This window comes from Musca vetustissima, unplaced genomic scaffold, assembly GCF_032173495.1.
Source record: "Musca vetustissima isolate MV318-11 ecotype Yass unplaced genomic scaffold, APGP_CSIRO_Mvet_v1 utg4643, whole genome shotgun sequence".
Classification (NCBI taxonomy): domain Eukaryota; kingdom Metazoa; phylum Arthropoda; class Insecta; order Diptera; family Muscidae; genus Musca; species Musca vetustissima.
In genome coordinates, this window is record NW_026879744.1 from 36,787 (window position 1) to 54,577 (window position 17,791).

The window sequence follows — 17,791 nt, forward strand, 5'->3', positions numbered from 1 at the left end:
TAGTCGCTGCAGCTCAATATGTCTAACAGTGTCGATGTCCGAGAATAGCTGGTACAACTCATGGTTCATTCGACGGCGTTATTCACCGTCAACGCAGATCGGCCAATAGATCTTTCGGAGAATTTTTCAAACACTCTAAGAGCTGCCTCATCTGTTTGCGCAAGTACCCATGCTTCAGATCCATATAACAGCACGGGTAGTATCAGCGTCTTGTAGAGTGTAAGTTTGCGTTGTTTGCTCAGACCATAGTACCATTTGTTGGCCATTAATATCCTTCTCCGAATTTCAAAACTGATGTCATTCATTTTATTTATGGCGGTACCAACGTGTATCAAATCTTTGACTACCTCGAAGCTGTAGTTCTCAAGTTTCACAGTTGGTCCGAGTCTACAGGACGTCTTGCGCGTTGATGCCATTACCTTAGTCTTCTCGCCGTTTACTGCCAGACCCACTTTGGCAGACTCCTTTTCAATTTGTTCAAAGGTGGCTGTTACCGCTCGCAATGTTCGTCCCATTATATCGATGTCATCGGCGTAGGCGAGTAACATGTGTTGTTTGGTGTACAGAGTGCCATTTTTGTTCACCTTTGCGTCTCGTATGACCTTTTCCAGCAGGATGTTAAAAAGATCACACGACAAACTGTCACCTTGTCTTAATCCTCGTTCGGTATTAAAGGGCTCCGAGAGGTCCTCTCCGACTTTAACTGCTGACCTTGTGCCACATAAAGTTATCCTGTGTAGCCATATTGATTTTGCAGGAATGCCAAACGCAGACATGGCTTTAAACACCTCTGAACGAATAGGGCTGTCGAATGCGGCTTTATAGTCGACAAATAGGTGGAATGTGTCGTTGTGTTTTTCGTGGGTTTTTTTCCAGGATTTAGCGCAGAGTGATAATCTGGTCGATGGTGGATTTGCCAGGTCTGAAGCGCCATTGGTATGGTCCAATAATGCCATTGACCATTGGCTTCAGTTGTTCACACAGTACGCTGGATAGCACTTTATATGCGATGGGAAGGAGACTTATTCCTCTATAGTTGCCACATATCGTCTTGTCTCCTTTTTTGTGCACGGGACACAGGATGCTGAGGTTCCAATCATTGGGCATGCATTCTTCTAGCCAAATTGTACTAATCAGCTGGTGCATGCTGCTGACCAGCATCTGAACACCAGTCTTGAATAGTTCGGCTTGTAACCCATCGGCACCTGCTGTTTTATTATTCTTCAGCCGATTGATTGCTATTCTGACTCCATCTTGGCTAGGTGGTATATACTATATACCCTCATCTATTATTGGTTCTGGGGTATCCTCTTCACTTCTACTATTTGTCTGTATCTGTCACCAGGTTTCCTTCTTCATCTCTGCAGGATGATGTGCCTGCACCAAAGCCTTCGGTTTGGTGTTTTACCGTTGGTAGAATTTTCGTGTACAACGTGCGCACATTCCAAGTGCAGATTCGCAGATCGTGGTCCATTATACGTTTGCGGGGGTCATCAACATTAAGTGGGTTTGGTTTTCTGTTTCTTTGCTTTTTCATAGTAGGTTCGGTTTTCTGAGTGTGGGCAACTAACCCGACGCCTCAACCCATTTTTTATAGTTCTTATGGGTGAACTCGCGGACCCTATTAGCTCACTATTTCATGGGGTGATGAAAATAGCTACCCCACGGGGAGGTCAGTGTCCACAATTGAGATGAAAGAGAGACCAAGATAAGCCTGGATTTCGCCATGTTAAAGCCAACCAGAGCCGTTGCTTGATCTTTGAAAAAAAATCTTTTTTTTAAAAAACCAAATCTTGGTGTTGTTTGAAAAAAATCTTTTTTTAAATCACCACTTGGTGTTTTTTGAAGCAATTATTTTTTAAAAAACCACGCCTTGTTGGATCTTTGAAAAAAATTGTTTTTAAAAATTTCACGCCTTGCCTTGTTCGTACTTCAAAAAATATTTTTTAATCTACAATTGTAAAAAAACCCAAAAATTATTTCCATTATTAATTGTATTTTTTATTTATTAATTTATTTTTTTGAGTATGTCTTAACGTTTGTTTATTTTTTACTTTGTCTTTATGTTTCATTACAGTAGTTGGTTGTTTATTTTTTTATAGGTTATGTTATTTCCTTTTTGTGTTATATTAATTATAGAATGTATGTATATATATAGAGTATGTTTAATAATTATAATAGTATGAGTATGAGGGTCAACATGGGTGTGTGTGTGCTTACATTTATGTATGTACATAAATAATATTTTTATTATTATATATAGTACATATAATTTTTTCTATATAAAATCAATAAATTATGACTAAAAACATTTTAATTTTTTTTTTAAATTTTGTGCCACAAAAAATTGTAATTCGAAAAATAAACTGTGCCGTTTAACATTGCCCTAAGAGTTGTTGCCTAGTTATTTTTTCCATTTTTGTTTTGTCTAGCTCCCCCACGCTTCTTCTCCTCTTGCCTTGTTTGATAATATCATTTATTTAAAGCTTTTTGTTTTTTTTTTTTAATTTTTAAAATAATCAACAATGCGTCTTAGGTGTGTGTGTGTGGGAGGTTCTTTACAATATGTTTTCGTGTTTTTTTTTTTTTTTTTTTTGTTTTAATTTATAAATTATATTTATAATTGCAAAAGGCATTTTTTTAATTGGGTATAACGAGTTTTAATATCAGGAGTATTTTTTTAACAAAAATAAAATATTAACAATTATTTAGGTTAAGTTACAATTAAAAGAAAATATATTAATTATAGATTAAATATTTGTGAGTGTTTGTGGAGAGGTGGATGTTTCAAAATGTAAATATTGTTTTAAAATATTTTCTGTGGATTTTTTATTTTTATTATATTCGTTTTACAAGAAATTAAATTCAATATCCTTTTCATTTTGTGCTATAACAAACTCTTCTCATCTTGCACTGAGGGGGAGACCCAGCTCCCCAATTGAAAAGAAAAAAATCAAAATTATAATTTTAAAAAACTTAACAAAAATTAAGGTCTATTATGCGTGTGTTATATGTTTTTTTAATTCAATAAATACTTAGCTCTACATTTTACAATGAGTAGTATTAATAATAAAAAGAGGAGCGAGCGAGTGAGTGAGTAGTTTTGTTATGAGTTACCTAAATTATCGTTTACTATTATTTTTCTTGTTAGCTCAAAAAGGACGATTGTTAGTTACTGATTACATATTTGTTGTTGTTTGTTTGTTTTGAGTGTATTTTGTTGTTGTTGTTATATTGTATTCAATTTTGTTTATAAATAACGCCATAGTTTTTCGTCTTCTTTTTTTGTCATAGAGAGTAGTAGCTGAGTCTATGGAATTGGGGTTTTGTATTCGATTATCCTTAACAGCCTGGGTCAAATTATTCATCTTCGGCCTCGGTAATTGTTGTGTTTTTTATGGAAGTCTCCTTTTTCATAAGCAGTTGGTTATAGTGCTGAAAAAAAAACAAATTTGAATTTAATATAGGAAATGAAATCAACACCACACTACTACATACGTCTTCATTTTGTATGCGTATTATTCTATGTTGGATTTTTGGGGCCAATTGGCAGCTGGCCTGTTCCAAGTCATCGAGGGAAGCACGACGTAACATCTGGAATGAGAAGAAACATAAAAAGTCAGATCAACTCGAAAAAAATTACAAACATTTAGTATATTTTTTTTAATCCAAATTAAAAAAAATATTTAAAAAAAGCCGATTTTTTTAATCTCCAATTTTGAAAAAATAATTTTTTTGTTTAAATGCTATTTTTTATACCCTTCACCACCCTGTGGTACAGGGTATTATGTCTATGCGCATATGTTTGTAACAGGCAAAAGGAAACGAGATAAACTTTATAAGTCGATTTATGCATGTCCGTCCGTCCGTTTGTCTGTCCATGTTAAATTGTAAACAAAGTACAGGTCGCATTTATGATCCGATTTGGATGAAATTTGGTATAGGTCACTTGTTTAGCCCAAGGACGAACCCTATTGAAATTGTGAAAAATTGGTTCAGATTTAGATATAGCTCCCATATATATTTTCGTCCGATTTAAGGTAAATGGTGCACCAAAGTCCTTAAACATCTTCCGATTTGCACGAAATTTGGCACAGCGTACTGAATTCAGCCTAGACTGATGTGTTCAAAGTTTCATGAAAATTGGTCCAGATTTAGATATAACTCCCATATATAGTTTCGACCGACTTTATGAAATTAGTGTACCAAAGTCCCTATATACCTTTCGATTTGCACGGAATTTTTCATAACGTACTGAATTGAGCCTAGAATGATGTATGCCAAGTTTCATGAAAATCGGTCCAGATTTAGATATACCTTCCATATATATTTTCATCCGATTTAATATAAATAGTGCACAAGTCCCTATATATATCATTCGATTTGCACGAAATTTTGCATAACGTACTGAATTGAGCCTAGAATGATGTTTGCCAAGTTTCATGAAAATCGGTCCAGATTTAGATATAGCTCCCATATATATATTTTCGTCCGATTTAATGTAAATGGTGCGACAAAGATCCTATGAACCTTTCGATTTCCACGAAATTTGGCACAGAGTACTGACTTAGGTCCAGAATGATGTATGCTAAGTTTCGAGAAAATCGGTTCAGATTTAGATATAGCTCCCATATATATTTTCGTCCTATTTAAGGTAAATGGGGCACCAATGTCCCTATATATCGTTCGATTTGTGCGAAATTTGGCATAGGATACTGAATTGAGTCTAGAATGATGTATGCAAAATTTTGTGAAAATCGGTTCAGATTTAGATATAGCTTCCATATATATTTTTGTCCGATTTAAGGTAAATGGTGCCCTAAAGTCCCATATATCATTCGATTTGCACGAAATTTGGCGCAGCGTACTGAATTAAGCCTAGAATGACGATTGCTAAGTTTCGTGAAAATCGGTTCGGATTTATATATAGCTCCCATAAATATTTTCGTCCGATTTTTTTGCAAATGGTGCATCAAAGTGTCAAATTGAGGCCGATTGATATGAAATTTTGCACAACGTACCGAAATTAGGATAGACTAACGCGTGCCAAGTTTTATTGAAATCGGCTCAGATTTCGATATAGCTCCCATATATATTTTCGTCCGATTTTATGTAAATGGTGCACCGAAGTCCATATATATCTTCCGATTTGCACGAAATTTGGCATAGCGTAGAATGATGTGCGATAAGCTTCGTGAAAATCGGTCCAGATTTAGATATAGCTCTCATATATATTTCGTCCGTAAAAATCGGTTCAATGAAATGAAATTTAGCATAAGTTCCAGAAAGGCATAAAAATCTTATATTCAAGTTCGTTCAATTTCATGCCAATGTTTTTTAGAAAAGTCGGAGTCTGTTAGGAGACATATGTAGAATATACCCAAAGTGGTGAAGGGTATTATATAGTCGGCCCAGTCCGACTTTACTACTTTCCTTACTGGTTTTAAATCTATGTCTTTAAAAAAATATTTTTTTTAAATCTATGTCTTTGGGAAAAAAATATTTTCTTAAAAAAAATATTCTTTAAAAATCCAAGCCTCTGTGGGTCTTGAAAAAAAATCCTTCTTTACAAATACACGCCTGCCTACCTTTGAGCAATTCGTATTCGATAAGTCTATTGATTTTGTTTGGTGGCCCGACAATTTTCGTATCGGCGATGGACCGTCCAGTTCGAGATTATCCAACATTTGTACCATACTGTGGCGGCGGGACAGCGTTACCAATGATTGTCGATGTTTGGTGTGGTGGCCACCCTTGCCGGTGCGTAAATTTATTGCTTTAAAGTGATTTTGTACGGTTAGGCCCAGTTCGGGGCAGGAATCATCATCCATCTGCAAAGAAGAAAACAAAACAAATTAATACAAAATTTCAGACAAGTATGATCATGCCCCCTACTACTCACCAATACTTTAGCGTCCTTAAACATAGTAAAACCATCACAGCCATTGTAAATGTAACTTTTAATACAGATTTTATATTTTTGTTCCATATTTAAATATTCATCACCCACTTGCACCAGCTGGGGATCGATGCGTTTGCCTGGTGGTTTGGAGGGATCAAAGGCGAAGGTTACACCAGATACCTAAAAGAAAAAAAATTAATAAGTAAAAAAACAGATTAACATTTTATTTGCTATGGTTCTTACCTGAGGAAATCGACCCTCTAATTTCGGATAACCGGATACGGAATTTTCCAATGCCTCATATAGGCATTTACCGGTAATTTCCAACAAAATCAAAGGATCTCTCATGGGTATAATGTTGACCAAATCTCTCATAGTAAATGGCCCGGGCGGATGTATTTGATCCGAACGAAATGTACCCGAATTAATGAGAGCCACATCCGCTCCCGTTGCTGCCAGTGCCACATCACACACCCAATCACCCAAATTCGTTTCCTGAGTACGTATGGCTGAAAACCGGCCATCCAGTTCCACACTAAAGTTACCCAAAACTTCAGTCATTTTAGCCTCTATTACTTCGGAGTACGTGGCCAATTCCTTTTTCAACTCTTCATCCTCGGGGTATTTGGCCGTAACATCTACCGCCTCCACATCAATTTTCAACTTTCCATTTTCATCCCTTTCCTTGTGTATGGTAATTTTTGAGAATTGCCGAAAATCTGTACCGGATTTAATGATTTTAATGCCATTGACCTCCTTTATCTCATAGACATGATCATGACCACCCAGAATGAGATCAATGCCTGGGCAATGTTCGGCTAAATTAATGTCATTAGGCGTACGCATATGCGTCAGAGCAATAATTAATTCACAGCCTTCGTTACGCAGTTCCTCGGCCAGTTTATTTCCCGCCTGAACATAATCAATGTAGGTCACCTCTTTCGGATCGATGGTGGGCAGGGTTTCAAGCCATTCCTTCTCCACCAAACCGATTAGGCCAATCGATATTTGATTGTGAAATATGTAATGGGAAATTTTTCCACCACCCAACGGCCGTCCGGTTTCATTGTCCACCACATTGGACATCAGCCAGGGGAAGTTGGTCTTTTTGATGAGTTCCACAAGGACATCTAAGCCATGGTCTGGAATTAAGATAATAGAGAATTAATAATTAGACATTAGTGGAACCTCCAAAAATATTTTTTTTTAAATCCATGAATTGGTGGAAATTAAAAAAAAAATTATTTTTTTAAAAAGTTTGAAAAAAAAATTTAATATTTTTTGGAATTTGAAAAAAATTTTGGAATTTGAAAAAATATTTTCATTAAAAAAATTTAAATATTTTTTTGGGCAAATATTCTTTAAATAACTTTTTTATAATTTTTTTTTAATATTTTTTTTTTTAATTTTTTTGTTTTGGTTTTTAATTTTTTTTTTTTTTTTTGAACTCACCAAAATCATGATTTCCAAACACCGCACAATGTGTTCCAATTTTATTGAGTACCGGCACCATTTGTTCACCCTGGGTAAAGGTACTTACTGGAAAAAATAGTAGATAGTAGTAGAAGATATTTATTAAAAAATCCAATTCCCTATTTGGTCCACAATCGACTACTTACACATGCTGGGCGAAAAAATATCACCACTAAATAAAACCAAAGGATTATCAACATCAAATGTCCTGACGGCTGTACAAAATCGTGTCGCTCCACCAATGGGCTCTACTTCTGTTGTCGGATCCACATTATAGACATCGTTATAGTGCAGTATGGTCAAGGGTTTATTTTCCTGATCTGAGGACATTTTCAAGAGGTTTTTCGATTTTTCCAATTGCGTGATAATCGATGTGGAACGATGATAGCCAGCTGTAAAGTTGTCAACACGACTACGGGCCCGTGGACTTTGCGGCTGACTCAGTGAAGGTCTTGAACTGCGTGATAAATCTTGATTTGATAGAGATTTGGTGTCGTATTTGGCCTCGTCTGTTACCGCACCAGGACCACCACCACAGGCTGTGGTTGCTGTCGGAGATAATAGTTCGGGATCGTCCAAATCAAATTCGTTGGAGAGGAAATTCGGATTGGAACTTTGGATTTGTGTTACGGCCCGTTTGCCAGCTTCGCGAACCTCTATGGAAGCCTATGTCGGGGAGAGAGAGGGATTTTTATTATTTTTCAGATTTTTTTTATGGATGGATAAGTCCATAGAGAAAGCTTTTTTATACAGCGCACACACACACAGAGTGACACATTGATACATAGCCAGAAAACGCAAAATAGAATTGTGGAGAAAATAGGGAAATTCAAATCTAAAAAAGAAAAAATAAACGAAAAACGAAGCTACCAATTATTTTGGGGAATCCCCTTTCAAAATTATAATTGAATTTCAATACTTCAACTAAAAACTTGTTTTTTTTTTTGGATATGTACACTACATGAAATTCAAATAAGTACAGGATTTTCACAATAAAATTCTAATACGAAATTCGAAATTTTCGAAAATAAAATTCGAAATTTTCGAATATAAATTTCAAAATTATTCGAATATAAAATTCGATATATTCGAATATAAAATTCTATATATTCGAATATAAAATTCGAAATATTAGAATATAAAATTCGAAATATTTTAATATAAAATTTGAAATATTCGAATATAAAATTCGAAATATTCGAAAATAAAATTCGAAATATTCGAACATAAAATTCGAAATTTTCGAATATAAAATTCGAAATATTCGAATATTAAATTCGAAATTTTCGAACATAAAATTCGAATTATTCGAATAAAAAAATCGACATATTCGAATATGAAATTCGAAATTATTTGAATATAAAATTCGAAATATTCGAATATAAATTTCAAAATTATTCGAATATAAAATTCGAATTATTCAAATATGAAATTCGAATAATTCGAAATTTTTATGTGAAAATCATATTTAAATTCCATTAAATTCAGGGGAAAATTTTAAAAATTACAAACCAAAAATCAAAAATAGGAATAGTGGGAGAGTGAGTTGAAAAAAAAAATCTAAAATAAAACACACAATACAACAACAATTATTTTTTACAACACTGAGAGATAAAGAGAACTATTTTTTTTTTGAAATTATTATTTTTGTCCACCTGTTTTAACCATCCAACCACATTCCGCAATCCTTTTGTGACCTCGGTCGCCTCATTTATGGCCGTCGAACTGTGTTCAACGATATCACCCAATTTCGTTCGCATTTGACCCGATGCTTGTGATGTAATATCGGCCATGATCAAACTGCTATATAGAAGTTTTTTTGTTGTTGTTGGTCGATTCGGGGGGTTTTTTTTTTGGCGGGGGAGAAAATTTGTAGGGGAAATATTTTTAATAAATATTCAATTTGTTTAAAAAAAGTAACAAAATTAAAAATATATAGAAAAATTCATTTTTGTTAATAACAAAAAATTGGTGATATTGAAATGATACGAGGTTGCCAATTTTGTGGAGCAGACATGAAAAAGTAGTCCTCAGAATTAAAGAATTTACACCAAAGCACCAAATAAAGTTCGGAATCCACTTAAATATATTTAAAAAATTTAGATTTCAATAAAAAAAAATTTTATGAAAATATTTTGAAAAAATTTTGAAAAATTTTTTAAAAAATTATTTTAATCCAAACATTTTTTAAATATTTCTGAAATAATATTTTCCAAAAAAAAAAATATTCTTTCAAAAAAATTTCAAAATATTGGAAAAATCCCCATTCCGGACCAATCTTCAATTTATGCGCAGTTCTTAATATTTCAATGTTTTTTGTTTTGATTCGAAATAAAAAAATATATTAAGAAGAAAAACTTCTGCCCCTGCTGATAAGAAATTAAAGCTTTCAACGTTCAAGCCTATACACTTTCACTTAATTCCGAACGGCGATCAGTATATAATAAACTGTCGTCGACTGATTACAAAGGCGGATTTTAAAAGAGAACTGAAAAAATAATTGAATTGAAAAAAAAACTATTTCAGAATTTGTGTCCAGTTGATAAAGAAAATTAAAAATAAAAAAATTGAAATCGGAACGGATGAAAAAATAACCACAGGAAATGAGATTCCTCCAAATACTCTTCCTATTACTGGCCTTGGCTGTAATAAGCCAGGCCAGACGACATCATGGCGGTGGAGGTGTTGACAAATTTGGCCGCAGCCATCTTCATCATCGTGGATCTCTAATTCACCATAGACGTCACAAGTTCCATGGCCCCTATGGCCAATATGTCAATCATTATGATCGCCATCATTTGAAGTTTGCCCATCGGGGTCATGGTTGGAGTAAATCGGTGGCGGATAAACCTCGATCATTCTTGGCTACGGAAGAGGCAATTGAAGAAGTGCCAAACAAAAAAGAAATTCTAAATGACCCCAATAATGAAAGGGACGAAGATGGGATGGCATCTGTTGGTGACATTGATCACCAAGAAGATGGTCAGCTGGGGGTGGGTCATCGTCGTAGTGGTTTATGGAAGCCACGTTTCAAACATCATAGATCTTCAAGTAGACATACTGGAAATGATCAGGAACATTTGGATGAGGAAAATTCAGGATCACATAGATGCCCCCATCGTCATGGTCGTCATGGAGGACGATATCACCATAATACTCAGGTTTATCCTGAGGTTGAACCAGCTAAAAATGAAATTGAATCCCCCAATGAAGAAGTAGACGACAAAGTGAATGATGAAGATAAAAGAGAGGTGGGGTGTAGAGGTTATCATCGTCGTCATCGTGGTGGTGGAGGTCGTCGTCACCATTGGAGGCATCATCATGACGATGGAAGTGATGTCGATGAAATAAATTCCCAAGAAAACAATGACAACCACCCTGCATTCCATAGACGACGTAATGGAGGACGATTTTTCCATATAAAATCTCAAGATCCCAATGGGGATACACTAAATGTAGATAAGGATGCTGATATAAATACCGATAGTGATGAAGAATATTATGGATCACGTAGAAGATGGCACAGTCGCCACAGACATAATCATCATCATCACAGGAGAACACATTCGAAACCGGAAATATTTGAAGAGGATTATAAGGATTTGGATGTAAATTCTTCATCAAATGAAAATCTTGGAACTACGGAAAAAGTTATGATCGAGAATACAACTGAATCTATTATCGACAAAATTGATGTGAGATTGGCCGTTTGAGGTCCTTCGAAATGCTGCGGCAAATAATTGTAAGTGGAAATGAGATTTTTTTCTTTAATTTCAAGAGATAATAATTCAATTATTTAATTTTTATTTTCAGATAAGCTCAAGGGATAATTTCGGAAAAAGAAAAGGACCTAATAATAAAACTTAGAAATGTAATTCACAACATTTGTAAGCATGGAAGAAGTTTAAAGAATTATAATAAAAACTGAGTCGTATAGAGGAGCCTTATTTTTTTCATTTTAAAAATTCGGACCTTATAGGAGCGCTGAAAACTTTTATTTTAGATATCCACGCCTTTCAAAATATTTGAAAAAATATTTTTAAAAAATGTACGCCTTGAAAAAATATTTTTAAACCAATAAGGAAAGTTCAAAAGTCGGACGGGGCCGACTATATGATACCCTTCACCACTTTTGGGTACATACAAGAGATATTAATATCTACAATATCCTGTAGTTTGAACAGACATAGAATCTTAGGAGTATCATTGAGATGGAATCGGGCGAAATTAAATCTGCTATCTAGATCTAAATATTTGATCTAATTGAACTATTGAACCCATACACATACCATTCTGAAATCAATGAAAAATTACAAGTCAAACGGGCAGACTTACATTCTTTGGTGTAAAATTCGTTTGAAATCCAGTAACATTATGTATGGGAGCTATATATAAACAAAATCTGAACCGATTTCAACAAACCTTATGACACATAATTTTTTCCTCAATTGCATTCGCTATGCAAAATTTTGCTCAATCGAACAAAAATTGGGAGTATCATTCACAACAAATCGGACGAAACTATATATGGGAGCTATATATAAATCTGAACCGATTTTAACAAATCTTCCAGACATCAATCTGGACCTAATTCAGAACTCTCTACAAAATTTTGTCCCAATCGGACAAATATTGGGTGTTTCTTGCATCATTCACATAAAATCGGACGAAACTATATATGAGAGCTATATGTAAATCTGAACCGATATCAACAAAACTTCGCAGACATTAGTCTGGACCTGATTCAGTACTCTGTGCAAAATCTTATCCCAATCGGACAAATATTGGGAGTTTGGTGTATCATTCACAAAAAATCGGACGAAAATATATATGGGAGCTATATCTAAATCTGGGCCGATTTTCGGGAAACTTAACACACATCATTCTACACTTAAATTTCGTTCAAATCGAAGGATATATAAGGACTTTGGCGCACCATTTACATAAAATAGGACGAAAATATATATGGGAGCTATATCTAAATCTGAACCGATTATTCCCAATTTCAATAGGGTTCGTCCTTGGGCCCAATAAGTGATCTATGCCAAATTTCATCCAATTCGGATCACAAATGCGACCTGTACATTGTTTAAAATTTAACATGGATAGACAGACGGACATGCATAAATCAGAAAGTGATTCTATGCATATTCTCAAAAGGAACCATGTGTCTATTTCGTTTCCTTTTGCCTGTTACAAACATATGCACAATGACATAATATCCTGTGCCACAGTGTGGTGAAGGGTATAAAATTCCACCCCTTGAAAAAATTTATTTCAAAAAAATAATATTCTTTAACAAATCCACGCCTTGAAAAAATATTCTTTAAAAAATCCACGCCTTGAAAAAATATTCTTTAAAAAATCCACGCCTTGAAAAAATATTCTTTAAAAAATCCACGCCTTGAAAAAATATTCTTTAAAAAATCCACGCCTTGAAAAAATATTCTTTAAAAAATCCACGCCTTGAAAAAATATTCTTTAAAAAATCCACGCCTTGAAAAAATATTCTTTAAAAAATCCACGCCTTGAAAAAATATTCTTTAAAAAATCCACGCCTTGAAAAAATATTCTTTAAAAAATCCACGCCTTGAAAAAATATTCTTTAAAAAATCCACGCCTTGAAAAAATATTCTTTAAAAAATCCACGCCTTGAAAAAATATTCTTTAAAAAATCCACGCCTTGAAAAAATATTCTTTAACAAATCCACGCCTTGAAAAAATATTCTTTAAAAAATACACGCCTTGAAAAAATATTCTTTAAAAAATCCACGCCTTGAAAAAATATTCTTTAACAAATCCACGCCTTGAAAAAATATTCTTTAAAAAATACACGCCTTGAAAAAATATTCTTTAAAAAATCCACGCCTTGAAAAAATATTCTTTAAAAAATCCACGCCTTGAAAAAATATTCTTTAAAAAATCCACGCCTTGAAAAAATATTCTTTAAAAAATCCACGCCTTGAAAAAATATTCTTTAAAAAATCCACGCCTTGAAAAAATATTCTTTAAAAAATCCACGCCTTGAAAAAATATTCTTTAAAAAATCCACGCCTTGAAAAAATATTCTTTAAAAAATCCACGCCTTGAAAAAATATTCTTTAAAAAATACACGCCTTGAAAAAATATTCTTTAAAAAATCCACGCCTTGAAAAAATATTCTTTAAAAAATCCACGCCTTGAAAAAATATTCTTTAAAAAATCCACGCCTTAAAAAAATATTCTTTAAAAAATCCACGCCTTGAAAAAATATTCTTTAAAAAATCCACGCCTTGAAAAAATATTTTTTAAAAAATCCACACCTTGAAAAAATATTCTTTTAAAAATCCACGCCTTGAAAAAATATTCTTTAAAAAATCCACGCCTTGAAAAAATATTCTTTAAAAAATCCACGCCTTGAAAAAATATTCTTTAAAAAATCCACGCTTTGAAAAATATTCTTTAAAAAATCCACGCCTTGAAAAAATATTCTTTAAAAAATCCACGCCTTGAAAAAATATTCTTTAAAAAATCCACGCCTTGAAAAAATATTCTTTAAAAAATCCACGCCTTGAAAAAATATTCTTTAAAAAATCCACGCCTTGAAAAAATATTCTTTAAAAAATCCACGCCTTGAAAAAATATTCTTTAAAAAATCCACGCCTTGAAAAAATATTCTTTAAAAAATCCACGCCTTGAAAAAATATTCTTTAAAAAATCCACGCCTTGAAAAAATATTCTTTAAAAAATCCACGCCTTGAAAAAATATTCTTTAAAAAATCCACGCCTTGAAAAAATATTCTTTAAAAAATCCACGCCTTGAAAAAATATTCTTTAAAAAATCCACGCCTTGAAAAAATATTCTTTAAAAAATCCACGCCTTGAAAAAATATTCTTTAAAAAATCCACGCCTTGAAAAAATATTCTTTAAAAAATCCACGCCTTGAAAAAATATTCTTTAAAAAATCCACGCCTTGAAAAAATATTCCTTAAAAAATCCACGCCTTGAAAAAATATTCTTTAAAAAATCCACGCCTTGAAAAAATATTCTTTAAAAAATCCACGCCTTGAAAAAATATTCTTTAAAAAATCCACGCCTTGAAAAAATATTCTTTAAAAAATCCACGCCTTGAAAAAATATTCTTTAAAAAATCCACGCCTTGAAAAAATATTCTTTAAAAAATCCACGCCTTGAAAAAATATTCTTTAAAAAATCCACGCCTTGAAAAAATATTCTTTAAAAAATCCACGCCTTGAAAAAATATTCTTTAAAAAATCCACGCCTTGAAAAAAATATTCTTTAAATTTTTTTTTTCAAATCCAATATCACCAATTTTTATTAACATTTATTTTTAATAAAATATAAACAATAACCACTTACAATAATAATTTTCTCATATTTGTTAATTAATTTGTTTATGTTTGTGCTTATTTAAAAATAATAAAAAATATCTATTTTTTATTTCTTAAACAAATCCAAAATATTTTTTTTTCACAAAATAAAAATATTGGACATCATATTGGCATCCGTGTGGCTACTAAATAAAATAATATTTATTAACAACGAAAAAACACACACACATTCTAGAATTATTATGTTTTGTTTATAATAAACAAAAGCATTTTTTTTCTTTCAAATTCGCGTCTGCTGAAAAATAGCCTTCATTTCGTAATAGGTTTTTCACTTTGTTTATTTTTTTGTTTTCTTCTTCATCTTTTCTTTATTTGCAAATTCTACACACAATGACATTGACTTTGAACAGCATCGCAATGTTTGTTTTGTTGTTAATTTGTAGCTTTTTTATTTATTTTTTTTTTTTTTTGTAATTTCGAAAATTATAAAATTCCCACAAGATAATCGGCCGACCGCCACACACTCGAATTCATCTTCGAACTAAACTAACGACGACAAACCCAAACGATCTTGCAAATAAATTGTAATCGCACTAAATAATTGAAGAAAAAAACAAAACAAAAAACAATAACAACAACTTGCAAAGTGATAACAAAATCGGTCAATAGTCTAGCGGAGCTCTCGGTGACTGACTGCTTCGATTAGATGAGACTATTTTTTGGTGTTGTTGTTGTTGTTTAGAAAATTAAATTAGAATCGAGGGAAAAAGTTCGCCACGCCACGCCAAGATATCAACAAATCAAAAAACAAAATAAATTTAATTGATTTGCAATCAAAATTGTAACGATAATCTATGTATCGGAGGCAATAACAATCGAACGAATTTGCCCGTGCCACTACTGTCGAATCGAATAACAACCCTCAATTGGGTTTTCTTTACAATCGATGTCCTCCTTTCCGATTTTTGTTTTTTTCCAATTTTTTTTTTTTTTTTTTTTATTTTTTTTTTTATTTTATTTTTCAATTTTTTCTTGTTGTTTTAGTTATGTTCGGTAATAACGCCACAATTGACCGTAATTGAATGAAAATATTTTGTCATTTGACTGAATGTTTTATATGAAATGTTTCATAAAAACGCATTCAAATGCAGCTACCTTTAAAAAAAAACACTCACCTAATCAAGAGCAGAAAATCGCACCACAAAAAATAATAAATAACAACAAAAGAGCTGAGAGGAAAAACAACAAAAACAACTAACTAGACATGAAATAAATTTATCTGAATTAAAAAAACAACAACAAAAATAAACAAAATTATTGAGTGTGTGTTATTTTCGTATTCATATCTATGAATAACAACCACACAGTATTTGGCCATGGTATTATGACGGGAGAGGGAAATAAATTTCCAAGGCGTGGATTTTTTTTTTTAAATTATTTTTTAAGGACCTACAGACAGGCGTGGATTTTTAAAAATTATTTTCCAAGGTTCTGCAGACAGACGTGGATTTTAAAAAATTATTTTTCAAGGTTCTGCAGACAGGCGTGGATTTTTAAAAATTATTTTCCAAAGTTCTGCAGACAGGCGTGGATTTTTAAAAATTATTTTCCAAAGTTCTGCAGACAGGCGTGGATTTTTAAAAATTATTTTTTAAGGACCTACAGACAGGCGTGAATTTTTAAAAATTATTTTTCAAGGTTCTGCAGACAGGCGTGGATTTTTAAAAGTTATTTTTTCGAGGATCTACAGTAGGCGTGGATTTTTAAAAATTATTTTCCAAGGTTCTGCAGACAGGCGTGGATTTTTTAAAAATTATTCAAGGTTCTGCAGACAGGCGTTGATTTTTTAAAAATTATTTTTTCAAGGTTCTGCAGACAGGCGTGGATTTTTAAAAATTATTTTTTCAAGGTTCTGCAGACAGGCGTGGATTTTTAAAAATTATTTTTTCAAGGTTCTGCAGACAGGCGTGGATTTTTAAAAATTATTTTTTTAAGGTTCTGCAGACAGGCGTGGATTTTTAAAAACTATTTTTTCAAGGTTCTGCAGACAGGCGTGGATTTTTAAAAATTATTTTTTCAAGGTTCTGCAGACAGGCGTGGATTTTTAAAAATTATTTTTTCAAGGTTCTGCAGACAGGCGTGGTATTTTAAAAATTATTTTTCAAGGTTCTACAGATAGGCGTGGATTTTTAAAAATTATTTTTCAACGTTCTGCAGACAGGCGTGGATTTTTAAAAATTATTTTTTCGAGGATCTACAGAAGGCGTGGATTTTTAAAAATTATTTTTTCGAAGATCTACAGAAGGCGTGGCTTTTTTTGAGATTCATTTAAGTCATGCAATTTTTATACCCTTCACCACACTGTGCTACAGGGTATTATGTCTTTGTGCATATGTTTTTAACAGGCAAAAAGAAACGAGATAGACGCATGGTTCCTTTTGAGAATATGCATAGAATCACTTTCTGAGTCGATTTATGTTTGTCCGTCCGTCCATGTATTTTTGTGAACAAAGTACAGGTCGCATTTATGATCCGATTTGGATGAAATTTGGCACAGTTCACTTATTTCGCCCAAGGACGAACCCTATTGAAATTGGAGAAAATCGATTCAGATTTAGACAGCTATGTCCATATATGTTTCGTCCGATTTTTTGTGAATGATACACCAAACATCCAATATTTGTCCGATTGAGACAAAATTTTGCACAGAGTCCTGAATAAGATACAGACTGATGTTTGCGAAGTTTCATTAAAATCGGTTCAGATTTATATATAGCTACCATATATAGTTTCGTCCGATTTTTTGTGAATGATGCACCAAACTCCCAATATTTATACGATTGGGACAAAATTTTGCACAGAGTCCTGAATAAGGTACAGACTGATGTTTGCGAAGTTTCATTAAAATCGGTTCAAATTTAGATATAGCTTCCATATATAGTTTCGTCTGATTTTGGTGAATGATACACCAAACTCCCAATATTTATCCGATTGGTACAAAATTTTGCACAGAGTACTGAATTAGGTCCAGACTGATGTCTGCGAAGTTTTGTTAAAATCGGTTCAGATTTAAATATAGCTCCC

The 17,791-nt window shown here is 32.9% G+C and overlaps 2 protein-coding genes across 2 annotated transcripts; one reads left to right on the top strand and one right to left on the bottom strand.

Annotated features, from left to right (window-relative positions):
• Positions 1-3,353: 3,353 nt before the first annotated feature.
• Positions 3,354-9,139, bottom strand: LOC133324857 (snake venom 5'-nucleotidase-like). Its single transcript, XM_061533688.1, has 8 exons — positions 9,031-9,139; positions 7,522-8,041; positions 7,355-7,441; positions 6,146-7,044; positions 5,903-6,082; positions 5,589-5,831; positions 3,499-3,594; positions 3,354-3,435 (listed from the first exon to the last, which is right to left on the bottom strand). The coding sequence occupies exons 1-8, from the start codon at positions 9,133-9,135 to the stop codon at positions 3,361-3,363; spliced, it is 2,205 nt and encodes a 734-aa protein (XP_061389672.1). The 5' UTR covers positions 9,136-9,139; the 3' UTR covers positions 3,354-3,360.
• An 839-nt stretch (positions 9,140-9,978) lies between these two features.
• Positions 9,979-11,088, top strand: LOC133324859 (histidine-rich glycoprotein-like). The gene has a single exon (XM_061533689.1). It carries the CDS (start codon positions 9,979-9,981, stop codon positions 11,086-11,088), a length of 1,110 nt encoding a protein of 369 aa, XP_061389673.1.
• Positions 11,089-17,791: the final 6,703 nt, after the last annotated feature.

Bases quoted from the DNA above. Each gene is read 5' to 3' on its own strand.
- LOC133324857 (XM_061533688.1), bottom strand. From the start codon at position 9,135: ATGCGAACGAAATTGGGTGATATCGTTGAACACAGTTCGACGGCCATA. The intron at 7,442-7,521 runs GTAAGTAGTCGA...TATTTTTTCCAG, and splicing joins TATTTTTTCGCCCAGCATGT to TAAGTACCTTTACCCAGGGT. The intron at 6,083-6,145 runs GTAAGAACCATA...TTTTTCTTTTAG, and splicing joins TAGAGGGTCGATTTCCTCAG to GTATCTGGTGTAACCTTCGC.
- LOC133324859 (XM_061533689.1), top strand. From the start codon at position 9,979: ATGAGATTCCTCCAAATACTCTTCCTATTACTGGCCTTGGCTGTAATA.